The following is a 22,150-nucleotide window of genomic DNA, read 5'->3' on the forward strand; positions in this document are numbered from 1 at the left end:
TAAGTGTTGGACTTTATCAAAGGCTTTTTCTGCAACGGTGGAGATGATCATGTGATTTTTGTCCTTGGCTCTATTGACATGGTATATTATGTTAATTGATTTGCATATATTGAACCATCCCTACATTCCTGGTATGAATTCCACTTGGTCATGGCGTATAATCTTCTTGATGATTTGTTGTATTTTGCTTGCTAGTATTTTACTGAGAATTTCTGTATCTATATTCATTAGGGAGATCGGCCTGTAGTTCTCTTTTTTCATTGGATCTTTCTCTGGTTTTGGTATCAGGATAATACTTGCCTCCAGGAATAAGTTGGGGAGAATTCCTTTCCTTTCAATCTCATTAACACTTTATCTTTCTCTATAACAAAAATGTATATATAGAGAGACAAAATATTGACTCAACAAAATTTAGAGCAAAACTGCTTCTCAAAAAAATTTCCCCTTTACTGAACTAAATTAATATAGCTATAGGTAAATACTAATTTTCCAATACCATTTGCAAATAATGGTAGTTTTTTTAAACAATACCATTTGCAAATAATGATAGGTTTTTTTGCAGTGAATAGGTTTGCCTGCAGTGTATCTAAAATAACTTTGGAATGGAACACTTTTGTTTGTTCCTGGTCTTAAAGGAAGACTTTCAAAATTTCAATGCTAAGCTGTACTTTGCCACAGATTTTTTTCTACACGGCTTTTATCAGACTTAGGAAGTTTCCTTCAACTCTTAATTTGCCATAACATGGGCAATGAGGATGATGGTGATGGTGCTGTTCATAAATGCTTCTTAACCATCTACTGAGATGACCTTATCAAATTTTACTTCTTAATCTGTCATTATATTGAAGTACATTAATTTTGGAACCAAACAGTGACTTCAATTCATGGAATAAATTCAGTTGCTTCATGACTAAATCATTCTTTTTATACATTTGTATGTATTATATGAAACACAAATTGCTATATTTTTCATTCATGTTAATGAATAAGACGGTAGAAGTTTCTTTTACTGATACTTTGTTTTTCTACCATTAAGTTATGTCAATTCATAATAGGATTTAGGCATAGTCTTTTTTGGTCTCTGGAGAACTTTTTGTAAAACTCAAACTATCTGTTCCTGGCACATATGCTAAAACTGATTTGTAAAATTAGTTGGGTTTGGTGGCCCTTTTCAGAGAAAATTTTAATTGATTAAAATTATTGATTAAACATATTCAGTCATGGGCTATTCATGCTATTTCTTCTTAGTTTTAGCAAATTATATTTTTCTAGAATTTCGGTTACACTCACCTCTGTGATTAAATTTTCCAAGATCTGTAGTTATATCCTCTTTTCCATTCATAATAGACAGTGGTCTTTTTTGTGGGGTAGGTTAATAAAATCAAATCAGTTGGTAAAATAACTGGCCCTAGTTTTTGTTGGCCCCCACTGCATGTTTGCTTTTTAATTCATTTATTTCTAATGTTTTTTCTATTTTTTCCTTTCTTTTGTTTTCATTAGGTTTACTATTTTATCTTTTCTTTCCTAACATAAGCATTTGTCTTTAAATTGCCCTCAAATGCTGCTGCTGCATTACATGCATTTTAACATATTATACTTTTATCTTTTAGTTCTATATATTTTATCATTTCTACTGTGATTTTTTTGACTTGTGAATTATGTAGAGGACTGCTTTGAAATTTCTAAATGTTTGTGGTTCACCTGATTATTTTTTTTAATCTTCAAGATCTATTTCACCACGTAACAACATTCAGTTCCACAAACATCAACAGAACCTATGTGCAACTTCCAACTTTCATTAGCGAGATATTGCATGCCTTCCTTTTCTTTCTTTTCTCTAGTTATAATACAAACACAATGGTCAGAGGTGGAATGGCACTGACTGTGCAGAGGAAGCAATATTCTGAGGAGGGCAGAACAAAAAGAAAGAGCCTGGTTTCCTTATGTGGTATTGACACCATACCTGCCATGGCTCATTTACATGTGGACTATTACATAAGAAAAATTAATTTTGATCTTAATCCATTTTTATTTGGGGGTTTCTCTATTAACAAAGTCATGCTTATCTTTATAAAATATGGGCATCTAAATTATCATGGTGTTAACGAAAATGAAAATACAGTCAGATTTGAGAGGTGATACAAAAAACTGAATTTCCATCGCATACTCCCTTTCACTTCTTTACTTTCTTATTGAAGTGTCTATTTCCTTTCTCCCTCCACTCCTCATTTATCAAGTTTATTATTTCCTTTCTCTAAAGCACAGAGTCACTTTATCTCTGTCTTTCTGGCATGAGACGTCCCATTTCCTAGTTTTCCCAGCACATTTCTAAAGCTCAATTACCTCCACGATGCCCCACCCCCTTGTCACATGCAGTCCCTCCAACTCTACTCTGTCCTGCACAGGGCCACTGCATTTGTATCTCTTTACAGCACAGTCCCTAAATAAAAGCTTTCCATGGCACAGACCCCTCTGCATCTGCACCCCTGCAGTGCAGATGATAGAAAATACACTGGCCACAATACTTTTTCCAAAAGGGCAATCAGAATTCTCCAGGACAAGTTTTCAGTAGCCAGAATTTACCGGCAAAAACCCATTTGTTCTCCGATAACCGAAAGTCAAATCTGTTAACACTTTAGATCTAAATGTCCCCCAGTGTCACGTTCAGAGATGGGGCCTCGAAGAAGGGGGCATATCAGTGGGGAGTGAATCCGAAGGGTGTACTCTGTACCTGGCTCCTCACCTTACTCTGTCTGTTTCCTGGCTCGTGTTTATCCCCACTTCTCCCCAGGGCTTTCGCTATGCCATTTCTGCCTTGGAGCCACCCACATGGATTGCATCCAATGAATCTGTGGGCCAAAATAACCCCGTCCTTTCAGTTGCATGTTTTGGGTACAGTTTCTCAGTGAAGGGAACTAATACGAAATCCCAATCCCCTGGTTCATTTTCAAAACACTAGATATCTTCTATTATTCTCCCAAAACTTTACATACACTGTCTCTTTGAATTAAAACAAAAACATATTAAGTATCTTCAATAGAAAACTAGTTTTTTCCTAGCATACCTTTCCAGCTTTTCTGACTCTATGAGACTGCTTTACCTGTCACCATCTTCGAGTTATTTACAACTCAGAGTTTACAGATAACTGATGGCAGCGCACATGACTCTTGTTGATAGGCAATAAATTTCGCCTGGTGAGTTTCAATCAATTTCCCTTTTTCACTGTGGAAGAAGCCAAATTTGCCTCAATTTGACATTAATTGTATCACTCTTCAGTCCTTATACAGTGTATGTAGAGCTCTTTGAGTGTTCTTTTAAGTCAGTTTTACTCCTCCTCATTAACTAGTGTGTTAAAGAAAGCTATATGTCAAGGTTTCATTTTATAATTATATGAGAATCATAATTTTACCTTTGTAAAAATATTATTTCAAAAAATCCTTTGCTGGGCCAGGGACATAGCTCAGCACCATAAGCGCTTGCCCGGCAAGCCTGAGGTCATGAGTTCGATTCCTGGTACAAAAAAAAATCCTTTGTGAAGTTCTGTTCACATTGCCAGTCTTCTCTGGCTCATTCTACCTGACATTACTGATTGCTCAGATTTCACAGGAAAACTAAACTCCTCAGTATGTCCTCAAACTTCAAAATCCATGATTTTCATGATAAACCTGGGTTACCATGATGTTTTATTTATTTTAGTTGGTTTTCTTCTACTGAAATACATACTATTTCATGAATGTGTTGTGTAGTATACTTTTACCTTAAGCCACTAATTTATTTTTATCAGTGACTTCTCAATTTGAGCACACGGTCTCTGAGGGCACTGATCAGAGTTTGTTTCTCTCCTCTCCTCCTAGTGTCAGCACAGTACCTTACACTGTCCACTGCCCAGTAAATATCCACTGCTGAGTCCCACCAACTGCCCATGAGTGGGAGCTCTCAAGACTTTTCTCCAGCTAATCAATCAATGAGCTTTATTTGGGGGACCGACTTGCTGTATTTTCCCTGAAAGTGATTCTTTGCCAAGAAAATGCATGGTAAACTTTAGTGAAGATGATTAATAGGTTTGTGAAATATCAAATACTATATAGTACAGACCAGAAAGTCAAGGAAATAAAGAATAAATTGATGCACTACTGCAAACTATTAGAATGATAGTTCATAACTATAATGCTAAGTACAGTCTTATATGAGGGTAAGATACATTTAGCACAAAATTCTATGAATATTTGTGTGTGTGTGTACATACATATATATATATATATATATATATATATATATATATATATATTTTAATTTATCAGTATGTACGGGGGACTCAACTAGGACCTTCACAATGAACTACATCCCAGCTCTTACAAATGTTTATTGAAAGTCCACGATCTGTCATGAATTTTGACAGAGCCTTGGGATTCAGATACAAATGAAAAGCAATTTCTAAGCCAAGGAGTTTACCTGCTACCAAGGGAAGGAGAGGGAAAGGTGAAAGAGGAGGAAAAATGAACACAAGTCCCTGCCCACTAAGCAGGGACAAATGGTGGCAACCAAAGCAAGTTTTTCATTATGATGCAAAGACTGTGCTATTTCCAGGTATTATAGCTATCTGAACTTTTACAGCAATCTATTTTAAATATCCCTAATGAAAGGATAAAATTTCAAACCCTCCCATATTTGTATCACCATGATAGATACGCTCCTTGCAACACCTCATGCTCTCTTAATCCCAGCTCCACCAAATGTGGACCACCAACATTTTCATACAGCTTAAGTGCTGAGTTGTAAGAGAATAATAAATGATCTTGAGATTGCTTTCAGCATATTTGATTTTATGAACTATAAAATACTTTACCAGTTGAATAGTCTACCAACTGCTCCTTATAATGCCATGTGAAGCCAAAGGACTTCATAATATTGGAACATTATATCATTACTGAGCATTTTAATTTTTATAGTTTTACTTATGATAATTATTTTAAATTAAAACTATCTTGAGAAAACTGCTAATGTAAAAAACTTACTGTAAAAAATCGGTTTTATCTTTCTCATGATTATTTTTAATTTTTACTTTGAATCCTAGGGCAACCCTTAAAGTAGGACACTTAAGATTCTGTTGTACATTGCTTTGTTAGTAAAGTCATTATGAAAACACTGGCAAATACAAATAAGGTTATAGATTTTTGTTGATATAATTTTTATTTTCACGTATTACATTGGTATAGTTCATGTAATTCAATAAGTAAGTGGCACTTTCAAAATGATAGCAATACCCTAAGGCTTGTTTGGTCCTATATATTTTCATGTGTACCTTCTCCCACATGTTCCCACAACCTGAACAGTCATTACAACTTTAAAGATTTATACAGATGTAGGACTCAAGAAAGATGTAATTTGCCACTTGTAAATGGCTTTTTGTACAGTGAATCCAGCTCCTCAAACTCAAAAAATCTGTTTTCACTTCATATTTTTAAAAATGGTATTTAACTTTCAAGCCAAATCTTGTTGGCAAGACATTCCTAAGGGTAAGTAAAATACATGTAGAGAAACACTAAACATCTTATTCACCTGCAGTGCCATCATACTGAAACTCAGAAGGTCAGTGTACTTTCCAAATGGCTCAGTTAAATCTAAGGAATAAGTTATTTGCCTAGTAGGGTCTGTACAGTGTCAATCAAAATCACTTGCTTACAAAAATATGCCCTATTAGCATATTTCCATTCCTCACACTTATAAACTAAACACCTTATTTAGTAGCCTTATAGTTTAAAGGATTATTATTTTTTCTTGCTCACTAAAAATATACAAAGAGCCAGATGTGGTGGTGTACGCCTGTAATCCTAGCACTTGGGAGGCTGAGGCAGGAGGATCCTTGCAAGTTCGAGGCCAACCTGGACTACAAAGTAACCTTAAGGCCAGCCTGAACTGCATAGTGTGACCCGGTCTCAAAAAAAAAAGACCAAAAAGTAAAAAATAAAAATATACAATCACCACTACTTTCAACATTATCTTAGTATTTTATGTAAGATGGCTGTGGCAATGCACACTTATAACCCTAGCACTTGGAAGGCGGAGGCATGAGGATGTCCATAAATTCAAGGCCAGTTTGGGCTACTAATGTGTTCAAAGGCAGCCTGAACTGCATTGCAATACCCTGTCTCAAAAACAAAAACAAAACCCCAGAAAACAAATCTATGTATTTATGGATTTTCTTAAAGGCATTTTAAAATGCAAAAATATACATATTTAGTATTTGCATCATATTTCCATGTTTTCATACTTTTTTTTCCATTTTTTTTCCAGATAAACTGATATTACTGATATTACATAGTAGCATGGCAATCTTTACTTTTTTGAAAATATGACTCATTACAACTGCACAGTATTTCATAAGGTAATAAGCACAATTATTTTAATGTTCTTCCAATTTGCAGTTATTATTACAAAAATATTTATAGAAGTAAAATAGCTAAGAGGCTGAGACAGGGTGATTGCCAAGTTCAAGCCCAAGTTGGGTAACTTAGACCCTAACTCAAAATAATAATAATAAAAACATAAAAATGGTTGGGATATATCTTAGTTTGAAGGTCCTACGTTCAATCCCCACTACCAAAAAAAAGTACCAGAGCTATATTTATAAAATTTTTTCTTTTAAAGATTGCCATGCTATTAAAAGTAGAAAGTAATGAAATCACAACCCATAGCTCCTGTCTAACAATCTATTGGAGTTTATATCTATTTTTATCTACACGGCCCTCCAAAGCCCCGTGCTGCCATAGCTAGGGAAATGATTGGACCACAGGTGTGTGACACACCTAAGCTCTTTCTATAATCATTCCGGCACACGGGGTGGAAATTCCATATTTTACCTATTCACTGTCAAACAATAAATTTGCCTCTCTTCTTTAATTAAAAAAAAATTTCAAATAAATATTGAAGGATATAGTTTTTATATCTATGCACCCAAAAACTATTTTCTCACACTAGATTCCTACAAGTAAGATCATTTAGAAAAATGATCAGGCTGTAATTATTTCTTGGATACTGATAAAAACAAGGAAAATAATGTGAACATCAAAAAAAGTACATTTCAAAGTATGAACAGCATCCTCATCTCAGTTTCTTATTTTTTTTTTTTTGTTTGTTTTTTGTTTTTTGTTTTTCTCCGGTACCGGGAACCGAACTCACGACCATGCGCTTGCCAGGCAGGCGCTTTTGCCGCTGAGCTAAATCCCCAGCCCCTCAGTTTCTTATTAACTAATCTTTTTCATAACCATGAAATACAGAAATATGCAAGGTATGGATTATATTTAAATGAATCACGTTTTCCATAAATTAGTACATCTTGGCATATCAGTCTTGAGAAAGCAGTGACCACTTAAATACATTCACTTTTTCCCCCATTTAAAATGTCTGTACCCACATACCTTTCAAAAATATTTTAGCTCCTTTCTCCCTTTAATCTTAGCAGAAATTTTAGAAATGCTTCTTGGAACTGTTTTCTTCGCTGTGCTCTGAAATCCTTATCAGGAGACAGTACTAATTCTAATACAAGAAGAAAGAAAATCCCCAACTTACCATTTCTAATGCATTTACACGGTCCTGCAAATAAAGCATAATATATAATTATAAAACTACAAAAAATTATTACATGTTTACTCATTTTGCAGGTTTTCAATTTACCCCGTTATAATAATTTATGTAATCATTATACAACTGTAAAAAATGAATACTCAGAATGATCTTGTGGAACAGAAGATAGCCATGAAAGAATCACCATATTTTTTCTAATTTATCTGGCGTTAGGGTTCAATTTAACATTACATATAAATTAAGGTCCAGGTACTGAAAGGAACAGATTTCACCATTTTTGTATCATTAAACTTACCTTTAGAGATACATAAATATTAGATAAACTTCAATACACTAATATTAGTGATTTCAAAATGAAAGTTAGCATATACTTTCTCACTAGGTAGACAGTAACAATGTGATCTTGAAGGTAAAATTCAGATAAAAGTATGACTTCATTAAATCAAATTAATACATACATCATTACTCAAAACAAGGCAAGAAAATAAATAAAGTATTGACATGCACCATTCCTGAACCCAAGCAGGCCTGCATTATCTAAAGCATCTTACCGGGGTTACAGAAATATTGGTTTTAAAAGGGGTTACTGAGGGGCTGGGGATTTAGCTCAGCGGCACAGCGCCTGCCTGGCAAGCGCAAGGTCGTGAGTTCGATTCCTGGTACCGGAAGAAAAACAAAACAAAAACAATAACAAAATAAAAGGGGTCACTGACAACACTGTTTAAAAACTTAACTGATCAAGAAAATGACTGTATTTTCAACTCAATAGTTATAGTCTCAATTTCTTCCAGAACTGTGGAAAAGAATTAGTTTCCCAATTAAAAAAAAAAAAAAAAAAAATTCACCTGTAATCCTACCACCTGGGAGGCTGAGGCAAGAGTTCAGGGCCAGGCTGTACTACATAGCCAGGCCTTGCCTCCAAAAACCAAAACCAACAAAGGGAGCAGGGAGGGATCAGAGGGCTAGAGGAAGAAAAAGACTTAGGATGTGTTGTGTACATATACAAACTCCCCACAATAAATGTAATCATTATGTACTAAGAAAAAAATTTTTATATCTGAATTTGAAAGAAAGCCTAAAGATTTAAAAAAAGGAAAGTGATTTCTTCTAGGGAGGTCAAGATCATTTAAGCTTTCTTTTCTATTATTCTAAGCAATTGTGGGAAATCTGTGGGATCTGGATTTTTGTTTGTTTAATCAAATTAATCGTTTACCATAAGAAGTAAGGAGGGATGAAAAGGCCTCACCCAGCTCTCTGGTGGCCCTGCAGGGACTCACCGGCACTTACAAGTGCTTAGGAGCAGAGTGAACTAGAGCCTCCCCTGGATGTAAAACAGAAGCCTCACCTCTGAAGTCTTCTGCAACCAGACCTCCAATTCTTAGAGTGAGAAACGGGGTTTAGCATTTCTATCCTGTGCACATTTAACTATGCAGGCACGTGTTAAATAAATATATTATGCAAAATCACCCCAAAGCAGATTGTTTTTAGCAAAGGAGTCTGTTTAGTTACATTATTTTGGCATACATGGGAGGTCCTCATTCTTGCCCCCATAGTTTTCCTAAAATAACTGCTATTTCATTGGTAACTTGTATACTGTCACATTTGAATGCTTTATAATAAATTCACGTGATGCCTCAAGGGAGCTTTGTTCTGTTGTTACCAGCCTTCTTACTCACAACACATCTGGAATAAAACCATCAACAATGCTTTATCATCCTTTGCAGATTGAAGAGAACCTCATTAACTACCCTATAGAGACATAAATAGCCTTTGGACAGTTTATATGAACATCGTGAAAGGCTCAAAATATTTACAGCCCCTTTTTGGGCTTTAAGATTTCCCCAGACCATGGGTTTGCAGGCTGATCTTATTTAGGATTAGCATATTTTAAGAGCCCACATAGAGCTGGTTTAGAATTGATGACTTCACATGATGTCAAAATAGTAAAACTGAATTGAATTCTGTTTTAATTCTCACATGGCATTTGCCAAAGATAGACTGATATTACAATTTATGTTAAAAATATCTGTTTTACTTAATTTATTAAATGACATTAAAAGAAATGTGTACATAGCCTATAAGATTATGGGTTCAAACGGTCTACACAACACCATTTGATGAAAACCAAAAGCTACTAAATAATATTCAAATAAAATCTACTTCTCCTGTTTGTCTATAACCTAGTTTTTCCCAAAGTGATATTGAGATAACATTTAATGAAAAAAATGAATTTTTTTTCTAAAAAAGAAATAGGAGAAACAGACAATTCAGCTCATTGATCTAAATTTCAATAATTCAATTTGTCATTCAGCAATGGTTGATAAGATACCAGCCACTGAAATCAATTAAGTAAGCTTTGTCTAAATTGTAGAGGTTTTAAGTTTTAGTTGTAGAGTACAAATAAAAAGGAACTATTAATATTTTTAAGTGATTTTAAAATTTAAGAAATATATTTTGAAAAAGTGGTTGTAGTTGAAATCTTTTTTACAGATCAATTAGTTATATATTTGTATATAAAAGAATTAGGCTATTGTATCTGCATATTTTCTTTCATGTTACTGTTAGTAAAACAGAAGAAATTTAAGTCAATATTGTGGCTCTGATACAGTTCGTCAAAAAATGCCCATCTATGTTCTAGAATGAACAGTAACAGCAAACTTGTTTACATCTTTCACAGGCTTCTCTAGCCTACCTAGCGCTGGAATAGTGGAGGGTTTTTTCTTTTTCTTTCTTAAGGAGAGAGTGAACTATAATGGATTTTATCTTCCAGCTCCACCTGCAGGTTCAACACTCCCTTCCCTGAGACCCCCCCATTTCCTAGCCTGGATCCAGGAAAAAACACTATTGTTAGGGCATGGAAAGAGGGTAGAGGCTCATATAGAAAAGACAACCTCCATGAGAAACGAAGGTATCACACTAATCATGATATCTGAGATTGATTTAATAAATTGGTGGCTCTTATCATTACAGTTATGGACTTCGTAAGAGTCTCCCCAGGAAAGTGTGTATTATACACAACACACACAATTATGTGTGCACTTGTAAGGCAAATACAGACTCTGAAGCATTCCCATAGACTTCCAAGTTCTTTTCCTCCAAATACAGTATCTAAAATAAGATGTGAAACTCTTACTCAAATACAGTATTATTTTTAAGCCAATTTGCTTAAAAATTCTCCTTCATGGAATGTTTCTAGATAACACTAGTAACAAGGAATGAAAAAATCGCAACAGTTCAGGCCAGAAGTAAAAATATGGAACTCTACATGGGGGTGGAAATTTAACCAAAAGGGAAACTTCTTTTAAGCATTTTGAAAAAAATTTTTAGAGAGGATAAAGCCTACATTGTCGCCACTGTTTTTCTGAGATTAGAAATTCCCTTTTCCACTGTTTTTTAATTCTTAGTGAGGGAAAGTTAGATAACATTTACAGTGGCAACAAATAAGATTTTTAACGTTTACTCTTAAATGATTGCACACGTAGTCCACGTAGTTACTGAGTTAAAAGCACAGTGTTAATATGGTAGTTAATTCTTAGTAATAAGTATTATACATAATTTGTGGCTAGACAGCATGTCTTAATTTATTGTGGGCTTACCTGATCAAGTAGGGAGAATTGTATTTTGGGAGAAATGTAAAGCATATCTACTATTAAAATGTATTTTAACTTTTTATGATTAGGTTGGTAACCTGCCGTGAACTATAAATACTCATTTGCTCCTTGGTCACAATGAAGCATACATTAGAACTTAGAAATCAACCAAGGCAAATTCATTAGCATCACTGGAGATGGGCAAATATGTGTAGGCTAAGTTAGGAAATGAGCGTGAAATGGATCGTTGCTATCTGAATACCTGATCATTAATATTTGATTTGATTCAGAAGAACCAATCAATTAGGCATACTGACACAGCCATCTCTGCTATGAGATGAATTAGAATCTTATAGGTCTAAATAATCAGAATTCTTTTGCCTCTGGTAAATAGAGCTGAACAGGTCTAGTGACTTTATCACAATAATGCAGTCTTTTTAAAGAATGCTTTTAATATATCATTAGCATATGAGGGCAACACTGGCATAAAAATATAACAAGAATTTCTATCCTTTCCTAGTCTAAGAAGCTTTAAGAGTACAAAATAAATTTCAAAATATCTCTGGGATTGAAGGATCATGATGAACATATAATTTTCAAAAAAAAGAAATATTGACAGTGAAGACGTCTTCCCATGCTGTTCTGAAAGCACAAGCCTCTAGTCCAGAAGAAAAATGTACTCAGGTTCATCCAAAGAGAACACTGCGAGGTCTTCTTCTGTCAGTGTCAACTCTGCAATCCACACTCATACTTCACTTGCTTCTTCCTACATAAAGGATACTGAATCCAAGACAAAAAGCATGTACCTTTTCTCTTCTGGGCATTTCCCCATAGCACTCCATTACATGTAATAATGTGCTAGTCATTTTTTTAATAATTAAAGGACATAGAAGTAATTTCAAATATAATTGTTCCCAAACTTCAAGGTAGTAAAAAGAAAGAAAGATGGCCTTTACTGACCATCAATAAAAAATGAGCATTTTATGTAGCAGTTAAAAATAAATTAAAGTACAATGAAGAAATAAAATTGCACTGTCAATGTAGTAACATTAAAAAAGCATTATAATGGCTTAAACTGGCTTTGAATATACCAAATCCATCAATGATTTATACATGAGATTTCACTGATATCTACTAATAGTCAGTTATTCTTGACTTTAAAAAGCTTTGGGTTGACTGGTATTAGTGGAGCCTGCACTGGTTTCCCAGTCATTCGGTGTTAATTTAGCCACCAACAGTTACCTGTAGTCAGTATTTTAAAACTTACTGCACTAGCTGCTTAGGTACCTTTTGCAAATTACCTGTGTCAGGGTCCAAAACAACAAAACTAAATATCGAAGAAAAAAAAAAAAAACTCTTAGAGCAAATAATCAAGACTTTGTCTCAAAAAGTTGTCCATCAAACTCGCAATATTCTGAGTGGTCAAGAAGAGTCTGTTTATCATGTCCTGGCCTACAGAAGGTATCTAATAATATTTGGTACCAGCTCTTTACTCTGTGTTCCCTGGGAGAACTAGAAGTAGAAACAAGTACAATTTTTAAAAACATACAATGTTTAAAAACAGTATCTTATCCACTTTTCCATATATTCTCTATTGCAGGTACTGCCACTGCTGTGACAGACAACTGAGCGACAGCCAGGTGTTTCTCTGTGGATTCTTCTCCTGTATTCTCAGACTTGCATTTGCATTTGTGGTTTTGTTGTTAAAAGACTGTTGCTGACCATCACACTTGAGTTTGACACTGGTTTAGGTACTGTGTTTGTACCTAAACTGAAGTAGGATATGATTTGTACCTATTGTAAGGAAAATGCAGAAATGGGACATGTGCACGGGCTTGTAGGGTAGGAAATGCAAGATGGGTGAATGGAGCTCCACTGGTTTTGTCTCAACAGATTTCAGTCTGGAAAGTATAACTTGCAAGGAGAAGTAAAGACTTTTCCCAAAACACTATGAAACTAACACTAAAAAGTCTGATACTTACTTTACATTTCAGACTGCAAAGCAATGGGATGTTTTGGTGGTTGTTTAAAATGAAGAATCACGCAAGATTCTTCCTTCAAAGCACAGTGCACATGTAGGTTAGTATCTACAGAATGTGACAAGCAAAATAAACTGCGAAAGACATAAAATGATCTTTCTCTTGGGACTGCCCAATGCCACAGTGAACTTGCGAGTACCAGGTAACAGAAGCATTTCTTTAGTGAGTGACACCTAGATTGGAAAACAACTGAAAAATTATTTGTAGATATAATAAAGACTACAATGGTGATCAGAGGCAATGTAAATGATATCAATATAATTTCTAAGACTGACTGTTCTGAAAAAGATATATAGGAGCAGGAGGCAAGTAGTAGGAAAAAACCCAGGAACACAGAAGCTAACACATACTACAGTTTTTCCACGGATTTACATTTCAAAAAGTAGAACATGTGTCCAGTTGTGAGTCAGATATTGGAGAAACATTCTCTGAACTCCTATACAAACCGTATGAGTATTGCAATAGGGATTATGGCACAATTCATGACCAAGTTGTGTCAGGATTTGTGGAGAATGGGGCATGCCTCCCTTTTCTCATATACAAAGGGGTGTGTCTCTGACAGCCCCCCCATATTGCTAGTCTATGCTGAGGTTGTCATCTTTGTTTCCCTCAAGGGCACATGTCACCTGGGCTTCTTGGTAAAGAATATGCAAAAACAAACAAATAAACAAACAAGAAAAAAAAAAAAAACCACACACACACAGAAAACTATGAAATACTTTGGCCCAATGTCCTTTCTCCTGAATACTGAATTATAGCACGTATCTCTGACTATTAAGCAGGTCCCAGCCGAGTCATTAAATGGTATAAGCAACTAGTCCACCTCCAGAAATAAATGCTTTCCTCTGGACACTTTCAATAATCTACATGGAATACTGTTCAGAGATTAAAACACAAGGAACATTATGTTCAAAGACACTTTCTTACCCTTCATTTCTATGTTCTTTCCATGTGCTTCTGTGTATAGTTATCTCAACATTCTACACTACAGGGGCTGCTGATAAGGATACTCAAGGTGTAAATAGAAAGTTTTAAAATAATATATTTAGCTGGTTTCAGATAGTTTTTTCCAGATTCCTAATTCACTTTCAATTAGATTAAAGTTGTATTATTAATTTCCATTAATCTTCCTAAAATACATGCTCAGATAGGGAAGGGCAAGGTGACTTAAAGGAGTTAAAACTAAGCTCAGATCGCCTGCCTTCTGATAGTCAGTGAGAAACTAAGAAAACTAAAGGAAAAAAAAAAAAAAACACACCCAAAACTTCCTCTTTAGATGTGCTTCTGGAACACATAACTAAAAGCTAGCTTATCCCATATGACCCAAAATAAAGCAGAAAGAATTTGACTATTAAGTTCCAAATATCCTAAATATTCCTACCCATGAAATACTTAACTGCTTTTTCTTCAAATTGAGCTTCATTCTGATTTTTCACTGCAGTCTGACTACCGTCTTCCCAGGATGTAAGTTTAAACAGTGGATTCGGCTGTTTAAGAGAGAGGTGAGTTATGAAAGAGGTGGAAAGCTCCATTATCTTAAAGTAACTGGAAGTGCTGGAAATAGTAACAGCTATAAAAATAACGCTAATAAGGATATAGTAATTTCAAACTAAATTTTAAATTTCTTACTGAGAGAAAATGATATTATATAGTAGTTTTAAAATGGCTCCCCAAGTAATTCTTTACTTAAATTCACAAAGTTTAGAGAAATTATTACTTGAAATTTAAAACATTTTGCTTCTCAGGATCATACAGAGTAATAATTGTCTCAACTGTCTTGCTTTCACAAAATTATCCTAGAAGTAACTGATCCTCAATTCCAAAGTCTAAAGAAATGAAGGAATGAAGAAGAAGATAGTATCTTCATAACAGTTGTACCTGGGCATCTGTAGCCAGTAATAAAAGCTACTCAGAACTCATGACCTTACCCCTGGATAATGAAACACTGATGCAACATGACTGCAGAAGTTTAGGAAAGTCAAAGTTATGCTTTCCTTCCCTCTGCCAAATTATTCTAAATTCTACCAACAGCAATTTATTCTCTGTAGAACTCAAAAATTTATTCTTGAACTCCTCCTATGCCAGTTCATCTTGTAAAAGAGAAACTTTTAAAAAAACAGATCACCATTAAATTTGTTCAGGAATCAGCAAGTTCAGCCAACAACCTATTTTTACAGGGCCATGAATTTAAAATGGTCTTTATAGTTTAACTTGGTTGAACAAAATCAACCTAAGAATAATATTTCATAATGTGAAAATTGTATGAAATCCAAATTTCAGTGTCTATGAATAAAGCTTTATTGGAACACAGTATGATTATTTGCTTATGTACTGTCTCTTAATGATAGTCATTCTTACCGGGGTGAGATGAAATCTCAGTGTTGTTTTAATTTGCATTTCTCAAATGCTTATGTACTGTCTACTGCTGTTTTCATGCTATAACGCAGAATTAAGCTGTTGCAAGGGAGCAGAAGGCTGATTGAACATATCAGAATTAGGCCCTTTACAGGAAGTATGGTGGCTCCAATTGTAAGGTATTGCTACCCTATAAAAATTGCCTCACAATTCTTGTCTCACAGAGACCACCCTGAAAAAAATCCTACAGGTTTCTGGAGTAGATAAAGTGAAATACAGACCAGGCCAAAAGGGAGGGAGGAACCCCTTTCTTTCTTTCTTCCTTCCTTCTTTCCTTCTTTCTTTACTTTCTTCCCCCCGCCACCGCTCTCTCTCTTCCCCCGCTCCTTTCTTCTGGTCATTCATTACTTTTATCAACCATTACTCCTTTCCTTCCATTCTTTCCTTACTTCCTCTTTGCTTCCATTTTTCTCTCACCCCCTTATTCTCATTTATGCAGCACATACTGAGTTAGGCACTGTGCTAGACATGATCTTCCTTTGTAGATCAAACAGAAAGATAAATTCTTCTTGGACTTGTTTAGAGTTTACAATGCAAAGGGCATGAGAAAAACACAAATAAGATACCCACAAACTGTGTCTGAGGGTGAGGGTGGAAGTTTACTCTAGTAAACCTGGTCAGGTTAAGTCTTTATCAACACGTAACGGATGAGATGAACCTTAAAGGCTGGAAATGAGTCAGCCACTGAGAAAGCTGGAGAAAGTATTATGGGCAGGGGGTAGCAATGAAAGATCCTGGGACAGAAAAGGATTCTTTCACATCCAAAACAAAAGGGATGCCAGTATGTGCACTGTGGTTGTTAATGAAAACATCTCTTTAATTTACCAATGTCATATTTATATCAACACTATTTATTGAAAATTTAATTGCCAAAAATGGCATTGGTTATTGTTATCATATGTTCATAACTCTAATACAAAAATTCCTGGTGGGAGGTTAATTTCATTCAAAGCCAGAGAAAAAGACTGTAAAACATATAATATTGAAGTCCCATCATGATTACATAACGCAGGTCCACATGACTCAAAGGAGTCTCTATTAACTCTTAAAACCAAATTAATGGTTTCACAGCTCTGAAAGAGTTGCATCTCTGGAAATACCATATGCTGACAGTGCCATTTTATGGACAAACCGACAATAAATACTTTATTCTCACCACAAAAGCTATTTTGTGTTTTTGCATGATGCAGGTTAAGAGTTACGCTGGTAAAATTGTCCTGGGACTTCTTTGTTTAAATTATATATTCCAATATATCATTCCAGAATCTCTTTTAAATGGAAATCAGGTTACAGTGTAATAACTTAGACACTATATCACCATAACATTTAATGTTCAAATAAAAACTTATTTATATAAATTTTTATATTTATTTCACTACATAATAAAAAAGATTATATTTTTGTCATATGCCTTTCATAAGTTGCAATTTCACCTTCTTCGGGGTCTCACTTTATGCAAGCTGTAGCACATGGAAATACTATGAAGAAAATAGAAGAAGATAGGATAAAGATAACAAAAATCTAAACATAAATAGCTGGGACACCATGCAGCTAGATGAGACCTTCAGTCTGCTGTCCCCCAGTTCTTTCAGATGTAAACCTCTGGGTCTTATCATTACTAGAGAGCCTGCATAGGGCTTATTTCCTTTTACTACTGTTTTACATATGACAATTGTACTTGTTCTTCTCTAAGAGTGAGAGTGCAAACTAGGGACTTCAGTTACAACCTCCATGTAGCACAGGCCTGGGATCTCTGCTAGGTAACAGTGTTCACTTCATGTTATAAGCAAATAAAAAATATTAACACATTACACTTTATTTACTATCATGTTAGTAAACCTTCACGCTTTTAAAAGTAAATAATAAAGTTCTGCCAAGTTAAATGTAGTCTGTGTAATGCAGAAACTGAAAAAGAAGGGCACTTTTGAGTTAACTTTTTTTAAAAACAAAATAATCATCAATTAGTATTACAAAGAGACAAAAATATAGAAGGAAAAGCTTATTAGTCATTTCTTAGCTCATTTTGGTTTTATCACTTTCTTGCTTGATTTAACATTTATGGAAACCTTCTAATGTTGCCTTTAATTTTGGCCAGAATATTTTGAACTGGATTTAAAACTGAAATTGAAGAAGCCTGAGGAGGGCTTTAATAACAACTTTCTTCAGTCTGTTTATTTAAAACATGATGAATAAGCAAAAAGAAAAGGTGCAGAATGGAAAAAGAAAAGTGATCCCTTCTCCTTCCTAGAAGTGTTTGGGGTTACTGGATTGCTCATACACTTGCAACAGGAATTAAAATCTTCCTCACCACTAGGAGCTAAATATAGTTGACATTGTTCTAGTTGTCCTATATATGTAAGCTTAGAGTCTAAGGGTTTGTAAGTATAGTACTTTTGAAGTTTTTTTTGAAGAAAGGCAGTAACAAGCTTGACCGATCTTAAGTCTCCAGTAACACCTGACTTACTTGATATACTCTAAAAATTATGTAGTTTATTATAGTCTTATTTTGAGGAGATAGAATGTCAGTATTTTTCTAATTACATTTGATATTTATCATAACAAAAGGAAAAAAAATTAAAAGAAAGAGAATCCAGGAACTTACATAAATCATGGGGGGAAAACAGTTTAGAAATTCTGTTCTTGATACCTCTTGAGGCATGTGTAGTAGCACAGATGTTAAATCCTAGCCCTGCCACTGAAGAGCTGAGCAAGGCTTAGTGTCCTTACTTATAAAGTGAGAACAGAGTATCTACCTTACAGGATTCCTGTGAGGAACGAATGGCAGATTTAGAAAAATCAGTTCAGTACACAACACAAAGACTTTCTCTGTAGCTATTAACATTATTCACTAACCACTCAGATATGATTTTTTTTTTCCTTCTCTTCTGATATTCAGATCTCTACCCTTTGGGACTAATTTAGCCCAATCTTGACAAGAGTTACAAAATGCTAATTATTTGTTAATAACTGAAACAAAATGCGAGTTTTCAAGGTGGCAGGCTGAGGAAATCCTCTACAGTATTTCTTTATATTGTAGAAAATCAGGTAGAGATTGGGAGGGGAGATACTTCTAGAAGAACATCAGTTTGTTTCAATAATGTCCTGAAAATATTTAGAAACTTAGAGATTTGCTTTCAAAGTCATTGAAAATTTGGTTTTTTTTTTTCCTTTTGGTGCCAGGAATTGAACTCAGGACCTTGCACTTGCCAAGCAGATGCTGTACCATTGAGCTATATCCCTGGCTCCAAAAATTTGTTTTAACCTGAGAGGTAACTATTGTTGTTGTTATTATTATTGTTAAGCATTTGTTTCCAGCTTTGTTGCATACTGTAGTCATTACTTAGAATATTGCTTTTCACAACTGCCATTGTTATCAGTAGGTGGAAGACAATATAGATTAACATGGGTACTTGGTGCAAGTTTGAGGCCTATCTGCATACAGTGAGAACTTAAGCAACAATACATTCTGAAAAATGGTCTTGGAGGGATCATTAATTGGACAACTCAAATGAAACTACTCCAAACTGCAAGGGGACTGGTAACTGTGAGGACTGATGGAGATGCCCTCATGAGCTCATCACTATGAAACATCATAAGGTTCTGAGATTTATTTTTCTTTCACAAAAAAACTTAAGCTGATATTTTGGTCAGCCCTGGTACCCATGGAGCCAAAACAGGGACACTGGTAGTGGCATAAACGGATACCTTCTGCACATGCGGGCTTTCATGAAGTTAACTTCCAAGTAGATGTCGTATGAAGACACAAAATAATCTCTACCTTGTGAACAATTTATAAAATTAATAAAACAAATACAGTTCATCTTCTCTACCAAGTTTTTGCTACAATTTCTGCCCCAGAGAAAAGTTTGGACTCCTAAAGGTTATGGTTTGTCTTTGCAGTTTTAAAATGTTTCCAAATGGTGTGTGTGTTTTTAAGAGGAATTTTTTAGAAGCTTAACTCAAGGAGACTGCTGAGTCCTGAAGACTTTTGCTTTTCATCCTGTTAGATAAACAGATCCAGGCACGTTTTTATATTTCTTTTATTCTCAAAAGAAAACAATCTAGTCAATCAACTTCCATATATTCAGACACAAGAATATTTCTCTTGGGGTGTTTTATCTTCAGGTTTTATTCTGTCATAAATTTGGAATTAAAATTAAGTTGCAAATTTCAGGTAAAATGGTGATAAAATGTAATGATCACTAAAATTTCAAGTGGAATCCATTTTACTGAGCTTGGATTTCTGCTCTCTCGAGGCCTCTTGAGGCAGTAAACTGAAGTGCACAAAGCTAATTAGATGAGACCTAGACTCACCCCTGCGAACCCTCTGCCTTTGTAGAGTTCTCACACCAAATTTAAAGGTTGGTAAACTACTCATCTTCGGGGAATACAGAGCTTTTAATGAGTCATTAAGTCTCTTTCCTCTGAGAGTGGCAAAGAGTTACTCACCCCTCAATTCCCCCAAATCACTCATGTTTACTTGTGTGCATGTCACAGCTTAGAACAATCATTTTTAATCATATCCCAGAATGCAGAGAAAATATACAGTGATTTGCCTATGCTCTGAGGAACTGCATTTGAGGATGAACAAACAGGTGTGCGTTACTACAGAAGTTCCATTGTAACTATTACAAGTCATCCTAGGGATCAGCAAGACATGGACTTACCCTGTAGTTTAATACAACTGTAAACAGTTAATCCCACTTTACCAATCTATTCAAATTAAGACTTCTAAAAATGAACACTAGCATTTCCGAAAAACACAAGAATTTTTAGGGAACCACTTAGATTCCTCTGGAGATCTAAGAGCACCAGATCCCATTTCACCAGGCTTTTTTTTCTACAATAATTCTGAGGGGATTCTTAGCTATCTTACAACTGTATTTCTACCAGACAAACAACTTTAAGTATTTCATGTGTTTTCTTTAAATGAGAAACCCAAAATGTAATAAAGAACAAAATAAAAGATCATAGGAAATAGGGGGATAGATCCTTTTGCAAAAGAGAAATGGCCTAACAGATGGGGGGGAGAAAGGGGAGGGAGAAGAAGGAAAAGGAATGAAAACAAAATTAAAATGTGTTATGTTCCCGTACCAACTCCCCATGAAGAATGTATGTGGTACTGTCCCAATCTGTAGTGGTTTTCCTCACTCAGTTCACCCACATTGTACTTATCAATGCACATACCGATAGGCATTCTCTGTTGTAAGACCCCTAGATTAGTATTTCTTAGGAGTGTTCCCCCGCAAGCCCCTAGAGAACTTCAGTTTCTCTTATTTTCATTAAAACAGTGTGCTGCCATAGGCTATTCCCTAAGTAACTAAAATCATGGTGGGGAAAAATACTTTCTTCCCCTTCCTGGTCATTTTAAATGCTTTGTCTCAGCACTGCTCAGGGGACAAATCCAGAATTGAATACTTGTCCCACCAACCTTAAAGTAGTTCAAAAAAGTAAACATCAAACTCTTCCAACAGAAGGTTCCAGTCTACTTTTCAAAAGCCAACTAATAGAGAAATTAAATGTAATTAAGGGTCACCTGAAAAATAGCATGTCGCTAATGTCATTTAATGTCCTGCAGGACACAGGTTCTGGAATAGCTCAAAAACAATATTTTACTTTATAAAAGAATATAACCCCATGTTAAAAACTAAAACAAAAGATTCTATGTATTCCTGGTGAAATGTCTAGTGATACTAAAGATTATACATAGAAATACTTGTGATTACAAATTATAGGATTTCTGACAAACACGCTCGCCTTCTCTCCCTAAAATAATGAGATTGATATTTATATGTAGCCCAATAATCAATCTCAGTATTTGCCACAGTGTGTCTGTTTTTTACTTCTTCATTATACTTAGTAATGATCCAAAGAAGGTACTACATCCAGCATAATTTGTCCCAAATAGGAATTTAAGTTACATGACAGCCCATGGGAAAGGCAGAGGAAAGAGACAGGAAGAGGGTGGACAGCAGGAAGACACGAGGACTGAGAGAAGGAAAGGCTGAAGGTGGGGCTCGATGGAGGAAAGGGTGCAGGTCTGACTTTATCACCGTATACTAAGCATGCTGCAGCAAGTCTGGCACACAGTGGGCACTAATACACAGTATATAAAATTAAAATTTATTGAGGAGCTGCCAGGCACCAAGATTTCCACATTTCTTTCTATCATAATCCTCTAAGTCAGTACTGTTATTGTTTCCAAATTATAGATATAGATACTGCCTCAAAGTGAGCTACAAATGGCCTAGTGAAAGAGGAAAAACCATGCTCATGATTGTCGAATTCCAACACATTTCAAATAAAATGAAAACAGCGTCAGTACGCTAGGAAAAGAGAAGGGGCAAATGAGTTATCCAGATGTTATGCTCAGTGACTTTTACAGGTGGCCCTTTGAAGCTTTTCTTCATCCAGCCGGATACTTTCTTAGTGAGCTCTGCATTTGGAGGTTCTCAAAGCAACATGAAGGAAAAATATGAAGTCTGTGAAAAGCGAACCCTATAGGTTGGTGCAGCATTTTAA

The 22,150-nt window shown here is 35.1% G+C and overlaps 1 protein-coding gene across 1 annotated transcript in view; it reads right to left on the reverse strand.

Annotated features, from left to right (window-relative positions):
- Positions 1-22,150, reverse strand: part of Cep128 (centrosomal protein 128kDa) — a 407,188-nt gene that overhangs the window by 46,971 nt on the left and 338,067 nt on the right. The window contains exon 21 of the mRNA XM_005390234.2: positions 7,570-7,593. Coding sequence (XP_005390291.1) covers positions 7,570-7,593 — 24 coding nt within the window. The remainder of the gene's footprint in view (positions 1-7,569; positions 7,594-22,150) is intronic.

This window comes from Chinchilla lanigera, unplaced genomic scaffold (assembly GCF_000276665.1).
Source record: "Chinchilla lanigera isolate Chin_1 unplaced genomic scaffold, ChiLan1.0 scaffold00037, whole genome shotgun sequence".
Lineage (NCBI taxonomy): Eukaryota > Metazoa > Chordata > Mammalia > Rodentia > Chinchillidae > Chinchilla > Chinchilla lanigera.